Genomic DNA, 21,374 nt, shown 5'->3' with positions numbered 1-21,374 from the left:
AATTTGATCCAGTCATGATCACATCATTTAGCTCAGCCATCATCATAGAGACAATGCTCAACTCCCCTCAAGGAGGCTGACAATTTGAGTGAACACAATAACCTCCAAAACAGCTAAACACTCATGGAATATGTGTCATTTTACGTTGATCCTCTGAGAGGGACTCTGTCCTATAACACAGGCTTTTATGGGCTTATTCTGGCTAAAAAACTGAGCTTAGACAATTCAGGAGGCTTTAATAAAGCATTTAAAAACTTTGTTTTTAAAACTATTTATTTCTAAATAGCTTTGCTCATATCAGTGCTTAACAGAAAAGCTTTTTGTTGTTTTTTTTGCACCCAGTGACTGCAGAAAGCTTTGATGTAGGTGTTACCTATTTAATCATTTACTGCATAAAAAAATGTGTGAGAAATTCACCGTTTAAAGATGTTACATGTCCACATGTAACAACAGCTGAACAGCTCTTTGACCTTTCAGTAGAAAGCATGATCATTTCAATCCCAAAGCTCTATTTCTACTGAACATGGCCATCATATTCACACAAACCTCCTTGCAGCAGTACAGTTAGCATCTTACAGCTGTGAACAGACAGCAACACAGTACAGCAAAATGAGATAACCAAAGTACTTCATGATCATCTTGCATTTTGATAGAATTGCATTTTCCCTCAGCAATTTCCTATTCAAACATGTTGACAGTGAGATAACATTAAACAGGAGTTCTCTTGAAGAAAACCAGTATGTTTGTGTTGCAGTCTTATCTTAAAGAGTTTCTTCCTAACATGCTTCTTCCATGGAAGCTAAAGTTGTTTGACCAGGCTGAGCAGCCTTCATGTCCCAACTTAGCATGTTTGTTTTGTAGTTTTTACATGGTCAGAGCAATTAAATATCACCCTTGGGGAAATGCTGATGGGAAAGAGAAGTGTCCATGATTTTATGATTTTGCTGAAGCCTCTTATGTTAGTTTGAATCTTGTGTTGAGTGTAAAGGAAAGAGTGTGTTTAATCCCCTCTGGGTGACCTTATTGTCCAACTATGTGACTGTACCTGAGAGATTACAGGATATGAACATGGCAGCTTCATCGCTTCCATATTTTTCTTGGACAGAAATATCTGAGTAGAACCACTGTACTAAAAACATCTACACATATTCTGAACTGTCAGGAAAGCTGAGGTGGAAAAGTGACAACCATGCACATCATAACTCCTCAAGGCAGAGCAGCTGGCTGCTGTTACCGCAGAGATTTTTTTATTTCACCTGTTTTATGGTATTTTCACAGTTTCATAGAATTCATGTTGTTTATGATGTATTACAGGAAAAAATTATTTGCTTTAAAAAAAAAAAAGGGTTGGGGGGATCTCACATGGTTGCGATAGTTGTTGTGATCAGCAAGACGTAGTTGTGATAGCCATCAGATGTTGGCATGGTTCTGTTTATGCTGAAGAATCCACTGGCCTCACCTTCGAGTGTTTAACTAAGTAAAGTGTAAATTAATGATTTGACTTCTTACATTATTTTGTATTGAATATGTTGTTGAGTTTATTTTTAATTGAAAAAACTCTCAAAACCAACACAGTTTCACATTGCAATGCGTCATTGCTACACTGATCTACGGCACAAAACTTAGCAGTTTCAAAATGAAGACTCAAAAATATGTAAAATCGCTACTCTTTCGGGGCCACAAAGTTACATGCCTACATTTTCCATTAAATTAAACTGTCACACATCTTCAAAGGCTCCAAAGACATTGTAAGCTTACATTTTCTTTGCAAATTGTGAACATGTTTACATTTTGCACTATATTAAACTACTACTAATGTGATATTGCAAAATCATGTGCAAAAAATGTTTATCAGAAAGGAGGAGGTGGATGGTGGTGTCATACCACAGACTGTGATGCAAGAGAACCAAATCTGAGTCCACTGCCACCCCAAAATGTCCAGCAACATTTCACTTTTCAACTTCACTGGCAGATGTGGTTGGTTACGGTTGGATATTAACAGATGTTAAATATGGTTACACATTCATATCATGCCACCGGAATGCTTACTTAAACAAGACAACAGGCAATGAAAAACATAACCATCTCACAGTCTCTGCTGCTCAGTTGTCACACTGCTATTTTTTGGACTAATTGTACCTATGTACCTGTGACATGTTTTCTTGTGAGACTGGGTATGTACTATATAATTAAACTGTTCATTGCACTGATTATGAGGAGGTTACCTGGTAATAAAAGTCAATATTAGATGGTACATTTTTTCAGTGCTTTCCACTTCACGATCAAAACTGAACTCATAGAAATCTCCAAATCTTCAAACCAGATCTACAGAATCAAAATATGCTTTTCTTTCCCCCAAACTTGCATCAACCTTTTTAACGCGTTCTGTGCTGAAATGCTCATGGCCTCAAAAAAAATTCCAAAACGTCAATACTCAGTCTTCTTGTTGGAATCAGGAAAAACCTTCTGTGTGAAACTTTCCAAGAATTTTTCAGCTCACTCGCTGTAAAATGGTCTTTTAGTGAAGTAATTGCTTAATGATGGGAGCCAGTGACGATGGAGTCCGGATTTGACGTGCTGTGAATAGTTAGTCACAAACCTATTTTAAAACTGAATGAGGTTTTGCAGCAGGAGAAATATTTTTAAAGTCACTGCCTCATCTGAGCTCAATATTCCAGCACGGTGCACGCGACACGTCTTTGATCATTCATGTATATAAATGAGCCCATTTTAATCCGTCATATTGTTCCCAGGAGACTAGTTCAGGTCTTTGACCACCAATCAACATATTGCCAGCCCTCACTTCACCTTCCCAGTACCTCTGCTTTCTCTCCAGTCTAATCATGAGCCTACAGCCTAAGCTTCCTCCCATCAGCTGTGTGTGGGTGTGTGTTTGCATGTGTGTGTATGTGCTGGCTTTTGACAACTCTGCTATGCAAGGGAAAGGGACAAGGAGTTAGCTGTTACCTGCAGCTTTGATGGACACTCTAATGGCAGGCTTGGATGAGAGGTTCATTGAACGGGCCACTGCTGAGCAGCAGGATGAGTGGCTTTCTCTTCTTATGTGGGAGGCCTCTAATAGCTTGGCCAAGCGCACTGCACCACTACTCAAAGCTCAGACCATACAGCCTTGTACTGTTTGTATGATCTTCCTCAGATCACACGAAACTGTCTACTTTGTACGGACTGCAGATGGCTCACCTCTGTCAGCACCCTTCAGCCAGTTTGCAATGAAGCGGCTCTTTCTGTGTTTCTTAGACGCAATTTGGCTACACACGTGTGGGAAATTTGAGTTTTTTCTTGAGTCAGTAAAGCTGTTTGAATTCAAGCGTTTGTGTTTGTGCATGCTTGTAGATCTGTGGGTTTTTCTGGCTAAGAAGATGCTAAAAGTTAATACAAAATTGGATGTTGGAGAATTATTATATTACTGACTTTCATGTTTATCCCTAAATCCCCTACAACTGACCATTCTCACCCACTATAATACAGACAGTTAAAGGACAAGACCGTTTTTTTGACATTGGGCCCTTGATTTCACATTATAACATGATGTTCTACTCACCCCTGCTTGTTGTTGGTAATTTGGAGCTGTTCCGAAGATATTCGAGAGGCGTCTGGCTGCTCTCTTGAGATATTCGGCCATGAAACGGTTTCCTATGGGCAAGCTTATACAGGCACAAACTATGCTGTTTATAATTTATTAATTACTGTACACTAGCACTGATAACGTGGAGGTGCGTCGCTTACTTAAAAAAATCGGGGTTACTGTAATTTTGATTTTTTTGTCGTAAAGTGGGTCTGTGGGCTGTCTGTGGTAGTAGCACGATGATGACGTCAGTAACACCCACGACAAAAATTCAAAATTACAGTAACCCGGATTTTTTGAAGTAAGCGACGCACCTCCACGTTATCAGTGCTAGTGTACAGTAATTAATAAATTATAAACAGCATAGTTTGTGCCTGTATAACGTTGCCCATAGGAAACCGTTTCATGGCCGAATATCTCAAGAGAGCAGCCAGACGCCTCTCGAATATCTTCGGAACAGCTCCAAATGACCAACAACAAGCAGGGGTGAGTAGAACATCATGTTATAATGTGAAATCAAGGGCCCAATGTAAAAAAAAAAGGTCTTGTCCTTTAACACATGAAGTGAAAAAATCTCTCCTAAACTTAATCATCTGGTTCAAAATTGCTAGACAGTGACAGTGGCACATCAGCATTGCTGATCATTTGACCAGCTTGCTTAGAACTGCGGAGCTAAAAAAACAAAACACATCAGGAATGCCCCGTCATGTCTTGCATGATCAAAAGCAGCAGCTGGGCCGCCCCTGACAAAAATGGGAGCGCCTGTAGCTGAACAGATGAATAAGAGGATTGGAACAGCAAGAAGGACATGAAAGATTGTTCTCTCAGGGAAACAAACTCTTTTTGTCACATGCAGCACGGAGCTGCCTGGTGTATTTCCATAGTCCCACTCTGACAGAGACCGATGGACCGTCCCTTCGTCTCTTATCGACGCTGTTGCAGCCCCACAGCGTCTGGCTGCGGGCCTGCAGAGACCTTCTCGTTTTTCACACACACACAGGCAGATCTCAGCCATCCACATTTGGTTTTAAATTTTACTTAGTTTATCATGAGGTTATATAGAGATTTAGGGGAACATTAGCCTTTTTAAGTTTCTGGCCTGGATCTATGCATGACAGTGTTTCAGTGTCACTCTGCCTCTTTAGGTACAACGTTTGGTTGAATTTGCCATGGATTGTTAGATGTTTGTAGGATCAGCACCTTCCAAAAATGACAATTTAATATCCTAACTTTCAGCTTTATTAGAGATCTAAAAGGACATATCTTTGAATACTGAATCATTTGTCTCATTTAGCCCTCAGACGGTGTTTGCCTGATTGCACGAGCTCAACCACTTTTGAGAACCTGCTGAATTACAATTTTGTCATTTCAGGTTTTTCTGTGTAGTTGAATGTTTTGGCTGACTGCCTTTTTCATTTGTCTTTGCTCTTGTGAAAAGTGTGCATTCTTCTGGAACGGACCCTCCACCCTTATGTTCCAAATATAAATCATTATGACACTGTTGCTGGTAAAGGTTTCTTTCACTGGCCTTTTTTTATCGTTTCTGTCCTCTGACTTTGCAAACATTTCGACCAGCCAATGAGAGCACTCTTCACTCCACTGTGTCCTCTTCTTAGTTTGTTGGTCGCGCATCCATTTTCCCAAAATGACAGCATAGAGCGCAGTTCAAGCATGTGTTGCTTATATTTTATCATGTCACAGCATACTTTTTCACTGCCATTACTGTTCCCACTCCTGATTCTGTTACTCAGCATTTAACTAAGTTTCTAAAACACCTGCAACCACTCTTTGATTAGAGGAGCTGTGAGCATAGTCAGGATTTGTTGATGTGTTTTATCATGTAATCAAATTTCAGTTTCCTCCATTTCCTTTTCCTATTATCCTCTATTTTCTACAACATTTTTCTCTATTCTCCCTGAATCATCCATCTCCCTTCTCTTATTCCTTCTCCACCTATCTTTTTTCTGATTTTCTCTTCTCCTGCGTTCATCCTCAGCGTACTCCAAATCCAAACATTCTTTTTTTTCCTCAGTGTTGCTACGTGAGGAGGTGGTCCAGCTTCAAGAGGAGGTCCACCTGTTGAGGCAAATGAAGGACATGTTGAGCAAGGACCTGGAGGAAACCCAAGGAGGCTGCTCTGCCAATCTTCTCTCTGCCACCGAGCTCCGTGTGCAGCTGGGTGACAAGGAGCAGGAGCTGGACCGTGCCAAGGAGGCCTTACAAGGTCAGGAGCCAACACATGCATCTTGTTGTCTCGCTTAATCCATCTGGGTTTCTTGTTATCAACAGCTTTATACGCATATACACATAAATGCAGATATCTAAGCTGCCAGTAGATTGTTTTAGTCCTTTAAAGCCTTGAGCAAGAATGTCTTTAAAGCAACTAAAAATGTCCATGTTATCTCAAGTTAAAGATGACAATGTGGCAGACATTTGACAATTCTACTGCACAAATGAGAAACTGACAAATATGAAGCAAAGCATGTTTCAAATAATAAAAGACTTCATGTGTACCTCTCAATAATTTCAAATCATATGCGTCTATGTGGGCTGCACGATGGTGTGGTGGATAGCGCAGTTGTCAAAGAGGGAGAGGGTTCCAGGTTTGGATCCCGGCTGGGGCCTTTCTGTGTGGAGTTTGCATGTTCTCCCCATGTATGTTGGGGTTTTCTCTAGCTTCCTCCCACCGTCCAAAAATGTGTATATTAGGTTAATTGGTGACTCTAAATTGACCCTAGGTGTGAGCATGCATGGTTGTATGCCCTTATATGGCCCTGTTGATGGAACGGTGACCTATTCAGGGTGTACCCTGCCTCTCGCCCAATGACCGTTTGGATAGGATCCAGCCTGAAGAAATGGATCTTGGTTGACTTAATTACTTTGAGCTACTTGGCTGTGGGCATAATGTGTTACCCCCCCCCCAAAAAAAAAAAAAAACGGGTATAGAAAATGTATGGATGGATGTGTTTATGTGCAATAGCTTCCTTTAAACTTACTTGAAAGGAACTCATGCCATGTTTCATGATAAACATTCACAAAACTGTATGCACGTTTTTTATTAGTTACTTCTAATGACGAGCATACCGTATATTTTTAGTCTTGACGTGTTTATTCAGCCTGAAGCCATCACATTTCCTGTTTTCTTATTCAGCAGCATTCTTCTATATGTTTGTGTATACCAAAACACCTATCGTCAGAGTTTTCTCTGTGTCATTTATATACAACAAAAAACGAATGAATTGGGAATAATGAATGTGAATATCTGACTTAACACTAAGTGGTAAAATAAAAGTGACTTATGTGGTGCGTAATTAGATCCTTACTACCTTATTTATTCATACATGTTTTTAACATTATTCATCCTAGAGATGGGTGTCTCCCTTGATGAGCAGCCAAGTAGGCTTCAGGTGAACCTTATTTTAATTAGCATTTGTTCTTGGCAAACATTAGTTCAAAGTAAATTGAATCCAACGGATAAGTTCTTGCCACAGAAAAAAAAAGAAAGAAAGAAAAGGCAGCTGTGGTTTAGTTTAATGGTTGTCTCTAGTCACAGGTGGTAAATGCAAGCCTGTTCACTGTCACGTAACTGCTGTAAAACAGGTTTGAAGGTTCAGAGTAAAATATGAGGACAATGATCACTCACAGAAGGAATGCACCCAGTGACACATGTGTACAGTTGTGTAAAATACAGGTTCTTCTCTGTCTTGAGCACAGGCTTTAAGAGGGGAATGTGTGTTGCTTTTGCCTGCAAAGAGCCTCACCAGCTGCCTCATTGCTGTTGAGCTGTCTCTGCATCAGGGTGAAGATGGAATAAATCAAATTTGATCATCCATCTCAAGTATGAGTCTCCACATGCCAGCTGAAAATAGTTTCTCATATGAATGAATAAGTTCCACTGTGCCACTTGTGTTTTATGATCATTTTCTGAGGGCCAAAAATGCAGCTGCCACCCTCATTAACAGAGGACACAGTGCCACCTAGTGGCTCTTCAATAACAATACAATTTCTGTCCAATTCAAAGCAAAGTTGCTTCTCACAGTATTTTTTGTTACACTAAACTTGCCTTTGGAAATGTTAGGAATGCATTGTTCACAACAACGTTGGTCTGTGTGTGTTGCAGCCATGAAAGCTGACCGTAAGCGTCTAAAAGTGGAGAAATCTGACTTGGTTAGTCAGATGCAGCAACTGTACACAACACTGGAGAACAGAGAGGAGCAGCTGCGGGAATTCATACGCAATTATGACCAGCACAGAAAGGTAATCCCAGTCCAGCCGATGCATCTGTACGAGCATATTTCATATATGTCTTCAGTGGTGTGAAATCACCAGTCAATTCAAAGTTGTGACAATAATATATATCTTTCTCTGGGAAAATGTCAACCAGTGAGGTAACCAATGCATCAACCTCGAGTTACCATACAAAAAATTTATTAGGAGGACACAGACATTTATTACGGAGTTTTAATTGTTCTGTGCAGTATTTGAGAAAAATATAGCTTTTCTTATGATTACAACTGTATGTATTTATATGTTTATACAACAGCCTTTATGAATCTATGAATATACATTAGTAAACCAATGACAATAACAATAACGGCAGCCATCATAGATGTTTTGGGGTTTTTTTCAGTTGGGAATGAAACTGAATTATATTTCATTGCTGAAAATAATTCATCACACGGTTTCCACCCTTGTGGCACATATAACAGACCAGTAAATAACAACACAGAGTGCAGATGTGAGGGGCTTCTTATCCCACATTATGAGCTCTGATCACTCAGTCAGTTGGATGTTAATTAACAGAAACTATTTCCGTAGGAGAGTGAGGATGCAGTCAAAGTCTTGGCGAAGGAGAAGGACATGCTGGAGAGGGAGAAGTGGGACCTGAGGAGGCAGACCAAAGAAGCCACGGAGCAGGCCAACATCCTGCGCTCTCAGATGGACATGAAAGAGAACAGGATTAAAGAACTGGAGGCTGAGCTCACCATGGTTAGTCACCCGGCACACAGACACAGCTTTCCTCTCACCTAAATATCATTCTCTGCTGTGTGTGTGGACACAGTACAAACATGGTGTGGGTGACATATTCATGTGGGTTCAAACATGAGCAGTTAGCAATTTACTTTCTGTTCTTATCTGCTTTCTCTCTGAAAAGTCTTCCTCTGTGAGGTAGAGAGCTATGCATGAGTTCTGTGTGTTGGCTCCTCGTGGGCGCAGCCAGCTGTCCGTCTGTGTGTCATAAATCTTTCTTCCACCATTTGTAAGTCACAGAAACCTGCAGATCCTTATATCAAGTTTCATATAGATCTCTTCTCTTCACCCTGCTTCATTAAATCAGTTGAAAACAACAAATATGTGTGGTTCTTGTTAAGGAATGTTCAGTATTTGGGATGTTACGTGATTGGCTATCTCCTAACGTCAACTTGCTGCTATTTGCTATTTTATTGTTGTCAACAAACACCATCAAATTACCAAAACTCAATCACATGTCCCTCTCTCATCTTCAAAGTGGGAGAAATATAAATAGTTTAATTAAGGATACAAAACAGCAGAGCATAACCCAATCAGTTGCAAGCAGTCTGTGTAATTGGGCCTATTTTCAGCAGTGGATTAATACGCTTTTGATCCTCTTGCGAATTTTTTTTTACCATAAACATTAAGTGTGCGTGACAGAGCCAAAATAAACAGAGGGAAGGATTGTGTGATCCAGTGCACTATAGACTGTCTTCTTCATGTGTTTCTCATAGTTTTGGGGAAAAATGAAGCTCTATGGCACAAAGGAATAAAAAGTATCTTATCAGATTGTGCAACCATATAGTGACAAAGATGGCTCAAAATGGTCTGTTTTGTTATTTTTAGATTTGTTCATTATATGAAAAATATTACCAACTTTTTCAAGGTTTCATCTTTATTTTAGCTTTAGTGTGCAACAATGTGTAGAGGCACATTTATGGTTGTATACTGTACATACCGATGTGAGCACGTTTTTGGGTCATTCCCCTGTTTATGTTGTTGATTTATTAACACAATTCACATGAAACGTCTTCAGGTTCATGGATACCTTTAAAATCCAAAAGCTCTTCTTCATATATTTTTTAATAATGAGATTTGGAAGATCAGCCCCCAGAGTAGAATCTAATCAAATTTTAAGAATCTCTCTAAGCCCCAACAATCACTAATTTTTCCCTGGTTTGGGTAAATCTGCTATGAACAACCACGAAACCATGAGGATATTTTGCAGTTTTTGCTGTTTCTGATTTTATTACAGTGATTAAATAAATTACATTGCAGCATTCCCTACCCCCAAAAATAATGGTTTTCAGGAGTTTTCGTTCGAGCAATCAAATTTTGTGCAGTTTTAATATAGAGCTTTCATGTCTAGCAGTTATTTGATAGTGTTTAAAAAGCTGAGTTGGCATGAAGAAAAACATGTGTTTCTTTTTAACTCTTGCTTAATGTCTGACTTATTTGTGTTTTGCAGGCAAAGCAGTCTTTAGCCACTCTGACAAAAGACGTACCGAAACGCCACTCACTGGCCATGCCGACGGAGCCTGTGGTGAATGGCAGTCAGGAGTGGGTGATGCAGGCCGACCTGCCACTCACGGCCGCCATCCGCCAGAGCCAACAAACTCTCTACCACGGACACGCCACAGACAGACAGGGTAGGCTTTCTAATCCACTTTGCAGTTTCTGCATTGCTTGGTGGTGCTTTAACAAACTCAGCATACTAACAGAAGGTTTCCCGGAGGTTTCTCATACTAACTGTGGGAAATTTTCAATGTGTGTGAATATGGATGTGTGTGTTTAGCTGTGGTCAGGATCAGTCCCTGCCACTCTCGCCAACCCTCTGTGATCTCTGATGCCTCGGCGGCTGATGGGGACCGCTCGTCCACACCCAGTGACATCAACTCACCCCGTCATCGGACGCACTCCCTCTGCAATGTAAGAGCTGCCTGGCCCCCTCGACCAAGTAATCACACCTCCACAATCTTCTATCCGTGCCTCCCTTTCAATTGTTTTCTCTGGTTTGTGTGTCTTCCTCTGTCCTGTCAGCCTAATGGGTTCAGCCTGCTTGCACACTGGTGGTGGAGCTATCTTAAAGGGAAATTTTTTGACACCGCAGAAGCCGAGTTGGATCAGGAGATTGAGAGCTCTCTCCAATTTATAAGCTACATCCTGTTATTCGTTGATTTTCCATACCTGCTTTTTTTTTTTTTTAATTACTAAGAACTTGGGAAATATCATGAAAAAGACTCAGAGTCCAGAGAAATGTCTGTACACACTGCACAAGGCTGGAAACCAACATTTGTTTGCTATAATTTTCAGACCTTTGGGCAGCAATGCAATAAACAGATTCCGTTTCTTAGTGGAAATCACTGCATGGACTCAGGAATACTTCTGTAATTTATTGTCAGTAAACGCAGTATGTTGCTGCATCCGCTGTCCCATGGGAACTCCAAAAGCTACATAGATTGAAGCGAAGTGCTGCTTTCTTGTGATCCAATGAATCCAAACTTGAAATTCTTCTTGAAAACCAGCACATGCTGCCATCCAGATAACGTGTTTTTTTTTTTTTTTTAAGGAGAGCCTTGCTTATTTCAACAAGACAATGCCAAACCACAACATGGCTATGAACCCTGGGTGATGAAAACTGGCTTGAAGTACTGAAAATATCTGGAGTTTAATGAAAAATTGTCCCTAAACTGTGAGCAGCAATAATATCTAGGAAAACATTTCATTTTTATAAACTCTAGCAATTGGTATCCTAAGTTTCCAAACTCTTACAAGTTCTTGTGAAAAATAAATTACTAAAAAAAAAGAACCAAAATAAACAAATAATAATCAACAAATATATTCAGGTGTACAGAGTATACCCACTTATTTTTTAAGTCATCACAAAGTGTACCCATTCCTAAATGTCTTATGTGCATCAAACTCACTAGTAAGATGCAAGTCTTCTCTAAGAAGGCAAGAAGACATGACATGCCCATCTCTGCCTTTAACGGGTTAATACTTGTTGTCTTTATTAAATCGGATTAGTCAGAGTTCCTGCATAAGTTTTGGGGAACTAGTTTGGAACTGATGCTCATTCCCTGATGTCAGGCAGCAGATGATATGTGGCAATGTGCATATAATTCTAAAAGAATAACAAATTAGGAGCATACCTTCCTCTCAAGGCACCACTACACCACTGGATACACGCTTGAAATTATTCATAGATCATGGCATTTTGTTTTCATTTGCATTTTACACACCCCAACTTTTTTGGAAACAGGGATGCATGAAGCTGTTGTACAGCCAGCAATTTCTAACTTTGCTTATGAAGTCCTGAAAACAGCTGGCTTAGCACTGTGGAAAAAGTAATCACATAAGCTTCTGAATTTACATAATAGATTTTTCTTATTTGCTTAATTTGAAAAATAGTCAAAGTGCACAAACAGCAAAATGTTGCCCTACAGCCTGAAAACCTAAACGTCCATATGAAAAGAGTGCCCTCAGCCCAATGAATTAGGCTCATAGCACCATATAAACCCACATTTTGTTTGAGGTGACACTTTTTCTCTCTTCTGAGCCAGGGCTAGTTATTTCTACATGTGTATACCCAGTTTCCAATTTACTCTGTTGACACGAGAGTCTCAATCTTCTCATTTAACTCGCATCAATAAAGCAAGAGTGTAGATTTCATCAAATGTTGTCCAACAATATGGCTTTTCCACAGCTGACTAATCTGAGCACCCTGTCTCCTCTGCCTGCTCAGTCTATGGAGGACCTGGAGGACCAGAAGCGTAAGAAGAAGAAGGAGAAGATGACTCTGGGATCCCTATCACGGGTGTTTACTCGGAGCAAGCAGCGCAAGTCACTGGACCCCGGCTTGTTTGATGGTACAGCCACCCCTGATTATTACATAGAGGAGGATGCCGACTGGTGAAGCTGAGTGTGCGAACGTGTGTCTGTGTGTTTATTTCGTCTGGATATCCACATTGCTTTAACTGTGCGTGTGAAGACTGTTTTGCTTGAGGGTTTGTCAGTTGGAGGAGGGAGTGGATTTTAAGGAAAAGCCCTAAAGACTGTCCCCACGAATCCCCAGAAATGTACAGTATATTACCCTAAAATTGTATGTTTGTAAATTAGATATATATTTATAGTTGTACATGTATGCATATGTATATATGTTTACATGCTTATAAATATATATATGGGGTTACTACGATGTGTAGACATGTTTATGCTGTATTATCTTTTAAAGAAATGTCTTAATGTTCTATGTTTTTTATAACTGGAGACTTGAAGGACTGCTGTTCATATGTACATAGAAGCTATTGTGAAACTAGTGTTTTACTGTAAATGTCATCTGGTTTTTGTTATTCCACAGCTGCTTTCATTATGTTTTGCAACACTGATTAGTTTCTTCTTATTCCCAGCATTTCAGGCCCATTTCTTACAATGAGAGAGGAGATATCACCTGATTAACTTAAAACACTGATTGGAGTTTTTTCGGCCAAATTGGGTTGTTTGGAAAGAAAGGCTATGTGAGAGGTACTACTGTTACAAGACTGTCATCGTGCTTATAAAATGCTGACTCAGTGTCTGTTCAAATTCTGCTGTGAGCACCAGGGAGGTTTCTGTGACGGTCTCCTCGTGCATTTTATCGAGAGAATTAATGGCTGACCGTTCAGAGTCAGTCTTCCATAGAAGATTCAACTGCACTGACTTGAATACACAAACAAAAAGATATTAGAAAATCCGCTGAAACTTACATTCAAGCACACCTCTTGTCTGCTGTGAAACCACGTACAAGTGCCAAAGGTTAAACACTCTTACACACTCATTTTTGAAGAGTCTGTGTGTCACTGTTAACACTAGCCTTGTCACATCGTTTATGTCTGACTCATTTCTTATGGAGCGCTTTCTAACATGTGCCAATATGAGACGAAGGAATCTGCATTGAACAATGCATGATCCCTCTGTGTTGCCATACATTTGTTCTCAAATTAATGCTATCCATAAACCTGTAAAACCCCTTCCTGTTAACAAAGTTATCTCTTGCATTATGAATGCATGCCTGCAACCAACCCCCGCCCCCCTTCCGACTCCTACCTTATTTTTCCTGTTTTTTGTTTTGCTTTGTGTTGAATCCCTCCTCATTTTCTGCAAATGTGGCTCTACAAAAATCTCTGTTAAATGCTTTGTAATTAAGGTAATGCTGCAAAAAAAAAGAATAAATCTATTGAAATATTTTATTTAAAAATGAGATACACAAAGAGGTAACTTCAAATATTTATCTGCTGCAGCGGATGCAGCCAGATGTCCAGGAGGTTATAGCATTTTCCAAATGAATTATAATTGAAATGAAATCTTATTTTAAAAAATAAAACCAGAAACTGAATACCACGTGGCAGTTTTCTGTTCCATGAGTAATCTCGTTCTTGTGTCCCAGTCTAACGTGTCTCTCCCTCTCCTCCTGCCATTTCTAATGGCAACTCTCTCCTTCCAGTGAGTAACTCCTCATCTGTGATTACCGCCTGTCTGTTTCTGTACTCTGGGGATTATTCATATCACTCATGTCCATCAGAAAATACAAGTTTAAGTCACTGTTCTTTAAAAAGCCGTTTGAAGCGACAGTGGGATTTGCATGCAGCCGTTTTGTCAGCATGTAGAGACAAATCAGATAAACACAAGAGTTCATCCTGGGTTAATCAGTCCAGTATGAATCAGTGTTTCTTGTCTTAAAGAGGTGTCGTTAATGGCCAGAAGCATGATTTTATGAATGATCCCTGTGTCTCTAATACATTATCCTAATGGTATTAAGTCTCTCCATAACCATCAGCTAGTTAGTATTTAACAGCTTTACTTAACACTGAAACTGTACCGTTAGAACCACAGCACTATCACAACAGAGGTCAACATGTACATAATTAAATTTCAACATAAATTGAAATTCATATACATCCAGCCATGCAGTTGTAGAGACTTTTTCAAATAAACCCGGTTAGCTAACTTTAGTCCATTCAATGAAACTGAAAGAGCATTTCAGGTGAGACATTGTGGCACCATCTGGTGGCTTTACTGTGTAACATCAAAATGTTATTAGACTTTATTAGATGTTAATAGACTATTGAAAAGAGGAAAACCATTTTCAAACCGGTTGTCCAATAAGATGATACCTTGCACAGAAATTAAATACTTTTGTTCTTGACAGACTTTAGTCCTTTAATGTAGAATTAAAAGGATCTCTGTACATTTTAAAAGATCACAAGAGAGTGATTTTTTTTTCTGATAGGCTGTGAGATTGTCTTCAGATGAGTCACTTTTTTGATTTCCATTTCCCTCTGACCCTGAACTTCTCCCGCATGCCACACCATAAACTTCTCCTGACCAATCCAGATTCTGACAGCCTCACACAGCACAGCCTGTCTGATGGAGAGGAGCAGCTGGACCGCCTTCAGCAAGCAGAGCTCACTAGAAACACATGCATGTCGCTGTGGAGGGCAGGAGCAGTCCAGGCCTGGCTGGAGGTTGTCATGGGAATGCCCATGTACCTCCGAGCCTGCTCAGAAAACGTCAAAAGTGGAAAGGTATAGTTTTCGGTACAGAACATGTCATTTATGTTAATTTGCCATTTGCATGTTAGTGGTGTGCAGGTGAGCTTATTCAGGTTTTGTTCATGTTTTCCTAAAAAAATGGATTTCTGCTTTTTAGGTGCTGCTGGGCCTGACAGATGAGGATTTAGAGCTGGGTTTGGGCATCAGTAATCCAATTCACCGCAGAAAAGTAAGACTGGCCATTGAAGATTACAGGAGAGCTGAAGGGGAACAGGGGTGAGTAAAAGCTAAATGGAGGATTCTCCATAATGTTGAGGCAAACATTGTATTATTTTGTCTAATAGATTTAACAAGATTTAACTTTGACGATTAAGATTTATCTATTTATTAAGACATATGAAATTAATTGAAAAATAACCTAAAAGTATAAAAACGTTAGCTTCCTTTTAACAATAGTCTTACATACACATTAATTCCCCAGGAATTAGGTTTCAGTAATTTCATATATAACATTACACCAATCATTCATAACATTATGACACGGATAAGTGAAGTAAAACATATTTATAATCTTGTTACTATGGCACGTGGCAGCAGGTGGTGTATATAACTGGCTGCGAGTCAGCATTCCATCCAAATAGTTGAAGCACGAAAGCAGAAAAAAATTTACAAGTGTGCAGGATTTAATCAACTTTAACAAAGGCCAAATTGTGATGGGTGCACAGTTGTGTTATAGCATCTCCATAACTACAGCTGTGGGCCAAAAATACCTGAAAAGGACACCTGAGCATCAAAACTAGATCATGGAGTAATGGAAGAAGGTAGCCTGGTGTCATTAACCATCTTCTCTCTTACATAATGGGGATGGCTTGGTCCATGTGAAGTGTTTACCATGGGAAGATGAGGCACCATGATGCATTGTGGGAAACAAGTCCAATCCCACTTCCAATTTACAGGGCTTAAAGGATCTGCTTTCAATGGCTTGGTGCCAGATTGCACAACATATCTTCAGAGGTCCAGTAAAGTACATGAATTGAGGGGTCACGGCTGTTTTGTGGCAGAAAATATGGAAACTAACTCAGTATTAGATGGGTGGTCATAATTTAAGATTGCTGTAACACCCCCAGGAGTGATTTGATTGATTTTATTCTTGATTCTGTTAATCAATTTTTACAGTAGCACCTATATTATTATATGTTGATGCTGGACTTTTTTGTGTAAGGCTGACTTTTATGATTCACTTTCTTCCTCTGTTGCTGATTGGGGCCTGTTCATCCTCTAGACTATCAAAAGCATCTGAGATGGACCATCACTGGGTTTCAACATCGTGGCTGAGTGACGTGGGGCTGCCTCAATACTCCCAAAGCTTCCAGACTCACTTAGTGGACGGACGAGTGCTGAACTCTCTAAGCCGCAGAGACCTGGAGAGATTCTTTAACATCAGTGACCACTTTCACCAGACCAGTCTACTTCTGGCAATCCAGCTCCTGCAGATGCTCAGCTTTGACAAAGAGGTCAGACCATAGGTTTTATTATGATGGAAGAGAGAGAGAGAACAACATCAAGAAAAAACATTATACTATATTATACATTCTATCTAATCTATTTATCTATTTTGAATATTAAACTAGATTCAGGCACCCTGTTTTAAAATACAGAGATCTATAAAAGCATGATCACTTCTCTGCATGATGTGCACGATGGTGTGAACAGATTAGATTTCTGAGAAAATCAAAAAGAAATCAATGATGGTCACCAGGCGGATAAGAGTTGCTGAACAACAAAGACCTTGCCAGGATCTTAGAGTACAATAGTACACAAGGTCACAAAGCAAGTTCTTAACAACCAAGGGCTTCTCTCATTTTTTAATATCAATGTTCATGAGTCTGCCATGCGGCGAATACATAAAAATGATTGGCAAGACAGGGATGCAAGGAGAACACTGCTGCGCAACGACCGTTCTACCAAAACACTGCTAAAGGAGAATAAATTAATGTTTTAGAATAGCCACGTCAAGCTAGCATTATTTCAACGGAAATACTGTTGAAGGGGAATCATATAGAAATGATAACTTCTCCTGGTTCAAATCCCAGCTTGGGCGCATCTTGTATGTTCTGCCTGTGTATGGTGGGTTCTCACCCGGGTCATCCGGCTTCCGCCCGTCATCCAAAAGCATACATGTTAGGTTAGTTGGTGACTCTGAAATTGACTCTAGGAGTGAGTATGTGCATGTATAGTTGTTGGTCTCGTTTGTCTCTGGGTTTGGCTTGCGATGGACTGTTGCCCCATCCCTGCCTTTCGCCCAATGGCAGCTGGGATAGGCTCTAGCCCCCTCGCGACCCTGAATTGGATTAAGTAGGGATGAAAAATAGATGGCTAGATGGATGGATAGTGCTGAAGGAGCGAGCAGTTCATGTGAAGAATCCTAACAGGAAGGTGAAGCTGTTCTGTACAGAGAGCGAGCTAAAATTGCTCCATGCTGGTCTGCAGGACTAACCAACATATACAGGTACATGAGATGTTCAGGTGCAGTTAATGCTTCACACAGAGGTTTTACGAGAAAACCCACATGAAGGTTTACATACCTATGCTTCTACCACATACTACCACTACTAATTTTGGACTCCTGTGAAAATCTTATAATGTCTTTTTAAGTGGAAATATAGATAAATTCTGAAGAGTTCACAAACTTAATGGCACCGTTGTGCTGTAGCTTGCGGGACACAGAAGCTCATATTGTTGCATTATTTCGGCAGAACTTCATCCTCGCCTGATCTTTCTCTTTGTTTTTATTGGCTCCGGCCACAGCAGAGCTTTGTGTTCTTATTAATTTATTTGCTGTGTTTTCAAAGGCCCTGCAGGCACGGCGCACAAAATGCGAGCACCAAAACCGGGACCCCATTGTTTGGACAAGTCACAGAGTGATGAAGTGGATCAGAGACATAGACCTCACGGTGGGTTAGGTGGTCAGTGGCGGTAGACTCCTCTGCAAAGGAATTTTCGGAGCCAAATACCACAAAGTATGAGTTTTTAGAAATGCCTCAAAAATAATGATGGCTTTCTTGCTTTTATATCTCACACTCCTGAAAGAATACAGATGAAATAACAGAAGTGTGTTCACTGTAATAGGAGACAGACCACACAGCATGATTTTGTTTTCTTCCTGACGTGCTTATTCTGGAGAACATGTAGCAATTATAACTTCTTCCCCAAGAAAAAGAAAGACTAGAGGCACACATTTCTATTTTTAGCAGAAGTATGAACAGAGTTTTTCTTTCTCTTTGTTTCTTTGTTTCATTTTTTTTTTAGCAGAGCTGCTCACTTATGAGCACAGTGAGCCTATTGTGAGACTATTGCTTCTCTTTCCAGGAGTTTGCAGACAATCTTCAGGGTAAAGGCATTCATGGCGCTGTGATTGCTTTGGACCAGTCCTTTGACACAGATGCCATGGCCAAAGCACTGGGAATCCCAGGCAACAAACACATGCTGCACAGGCACCTTTATGAAGAGATGAAGATACTATCTGTCCCTGTCAGGTAGATTGAAAATTCTTGAACCTTACTGGATATTTCCTTTTTCCCTTCTACATCTCCCTAACATGAATTAACTAATTCTATTATTTTATCAACATTACATCCTCTTTAATTCTATTTTGAATGATATTTTCTTACTATACATTCACAGACATCAAGAACAAGGCAAATAAACATGCCACAATGTCTTGTGATGCCTTGTGTTTACAGTAATGCAGAGCAGGAGTCTGAAAGTATTACTTCTTCTTCTCCTGTGGCTGTTAATCGCTTTACTGATGAGAGGGTGTCAATCAGAAGACCAGGAAAGGTACATATTGATTTTTTTTTTCCTGTTTACTTTTCACTTTGTATTAAGTTAATTGCTAAATAAATACACATTACAGCAGTATTTTTCTTCAGTGGACAGACTTAAAGACACAGTCACAATCTGTATTTCAGTTCTACCCAAAATGTGTTCACATATCATTTCATTCGTATCTTTTTTCCAGGTTTGTGTCAATGTTCTATCATTGTTAATGTTAGTTTTGAAATATATTTTCAGTTTCAAAATCATCAATCATTATCAGAGGAATAGGTGCAGGTTACGGTACAATTTTCCAACTCCGCTAAACTACAACGAACCAATGATTTGAGTTGGTGACAGTGTTCAAGAATCTGTTTAACTGGTCCGTGCATTGTAATGTCGGCCTCCTTGTTATGGGGAGATGTCATGTTTTAATGAACAGTTCAGTGTACCATTTTGGATTTTAAGTCTGAAAGGAAACTCCACATTCATTTTTTACTTGTCTTCATTCCAGAGTCCATTGAGGTTGCGTGCAAATAATCACTCTGTGGAACGCGGTCTGGGCTTCCATGGCAGCTGTGGCTCTTTACCCAGAGAGGCCAGGGTGCATGCTGTTCCCCGTGCCAAAGGCAGCCCAATGCACACTTACAAGAGTGTTGAAATCACCAACGTGTGAACCAGCCATCCACATCTTTACCACTGTTTACACTGTTATTATATAGTTCTTAACTGTTGAGAGGACCAACATGGGTCAATGCTGGACTTTTAAATGAAAGGTGTCTAAAAGAAGGGTAGACCACATAATTTGATCATTCAAATGTATTTTTATTTTGACCAACATCATAACAGACCTCTGAAGAACTGATGTTGCCATTGTAAATAATGGAGAAGATGATAAATTTATGGTTCAAGTCATTTTCATTTTTTTTTTATTATAAACTAAATAGGGAATTCAGTTTTGTATATTATTATAAAAAATATACTGACATAGATGAAATTACTTAGGAATAACATTCATTGCTCCTTTGATGCCTTATAAAAAAGTATGTCTTACGTGATCTTTGATATTTACTTAGCCCTTCTAAATGCTACATTTGCCACATGGAAGTTAATGCAGAATTATGATTGGGGCATGGAAAACAGTATCTATACCATGCTTTTGCAGTGGAGTTACACACTTCTTCTTTCAAATCAAATCAAACTTTATTTATATAGCACTTTTCATACAAAAAAGCAGCCACACTGCACACATAGCAGTGTGCTATGTGTGCACACTGCTATGTCCACAACATCGATATCAGTAACAATAAACATCAACATCATTTCACTCAAGGAAGCCTGGGCCCTGCTCGTCCTACATGAATAACTGAATTTGTCAAACTAAAATGCTGATTCAAACTAGTCATATTTTCTGATTGACAATTTCACAACCTTGTACAAGCTTTCTGGCTGAAAGCTGTGGGGGCATATGTACCCTGTGTGAAACTACATCCAGGATTAATAAATCAATCCTCAAGACAGCTGTAAAATAGATGCCAACAAACTCAGATTTAGACCATCCAAAATAGCCTTTGTTACCTTGAATAAGATAACAGGGCCCTTAACTGCATCATGTCGTCAGCTCTATGACGAGTGATGAGTAATATGATGCTTGTAGAAGATTTGTAGGATGAATTTATCATCCATACAATAATGGACAAGTTCTATGTAACTGCACTTAAGTACACACAGGACAATCCTTCTTATATAAAGCAACTATAATTTGTCCTCACATCAGACTTATATCCAGTCAGTTAAAGTGTTTTTTTTTTTACAAGAACATAAATTATAATGTAATTTTCCAGCATATAATTTAACCTGTGTCATATGTAGATAAACATGAAGTTGAATGTTGCGATATGAAAGTGATAATATGTGAAACTGTATGTTCTCCTGTGTTTTCCTCTTAAAAATCCAACACACTTTGTAAAGAAATGAATGGAAGAAATGTAGCTGTATAGTTTGTACAGTTTGACCACATTTTATAACTTGCAGCTGTTTGTCAATCTTGACCATGAAAACAGGAATGTCACCACCTTGTATTGAACGCAGCCACTTGGAGTGCCGTTGTAAAACCCCCACATTGAAAACAAAAACAGGTTTTTCTGCCACTTTCTGGGCGTCTCCTCCAGTCGCCTCAGAAAAGTTCTCCAAGGAGAAGATCAGACCTGTTCAAACTTGTACAGAGTAAGAAACTAAGCACCTGCACTGTTTGCTTTTCACACACAGATTAATATATGACATTTACAACTGCACCACAAGCTGTCGGCACTTTTCATATATGCCAACATCAAAGGTGGAATTAGGCCACTGATAACTGTTTTGTACACGCTGTTGTACACAGTGTAAGCTTATCACTGTTGTTTTTCCAAGCAAATGAATAAAATTTA

The 21,374-nt window shown here is 39.6% G+C and overlaps 1 protein-coding gene across 6 annotated transcripts in view; it reads left to right on the top strand.

Annotated features, from left to right (window-relative positions):
* The window catches only part of kaznb (kazrin, periplakin interacting protein b), a 131,987-nt gene extending 110,613 nt beyond the window's left edge, over window positions 1–21,374 (top strand). For 2 of the 6 annotated variants that reach the window (XM_075461310.1, XM_075461312.1), the window contains 13 exons: window positions 5,619–5,810; window positions 7,707–7,843; window positions 8,405–8,575; window positions 10,068–10,248; window positions 10,395–10,528; window positions 12,306–12,468; window positions 14,972–15,162; window positions 15,287–15,405; window positions 16,412–16,643; window positions 17,982–18,083; window positions 18,499–18,665; window positions 18,873–18,969; window positions 19,460–21,374. In XM_075461310.1, coding sequence (XP_075317425.1) covers window positions 5,619–5,810; window positions 7,707–7,843; window positions 8,405–8,575; window positions 10,068–10,248; window positions 10,395–10,528; window positions 12,306–12,468; window positions 14,972–15,162; window positions 15,287–15,405; window positions 16,412–16,643; window positions 17,982–18,083; window positions 18,499–18,665; window positions 18,873–18,969; window positions 19,460–19,621 — 2,048 coding nt within the window. In that variant the 3' untranslated portion in view covers window positions 19,622–21,374. The other 4 variants (XM_075461311.1, XM_075461313.1, XM_075461314.1 and 1 more) reach the window with 4 other exon arrangements.

The sequence above is a fragment of the Odontesthes bonariensis genome, chromosome 3 (genome assembly GCF_027942865.1).
Source record: "Odontesthes bonariensis isolate fOdoBon6 chromosome 3, fOdoBon6.hap1, whole genome shotgun sequence".
Classification (NCBI taxonomy): domain Eukaryota; kingdom Metazoa; phylum Chordata; class Actinopteri; order Atheriniformes; family Atherinopsidae; genus Odontesthes; species Odontesthes bonariensis.
This window is presented reverse-complemented; position numbering and strand designations above follow the sequence as displayed.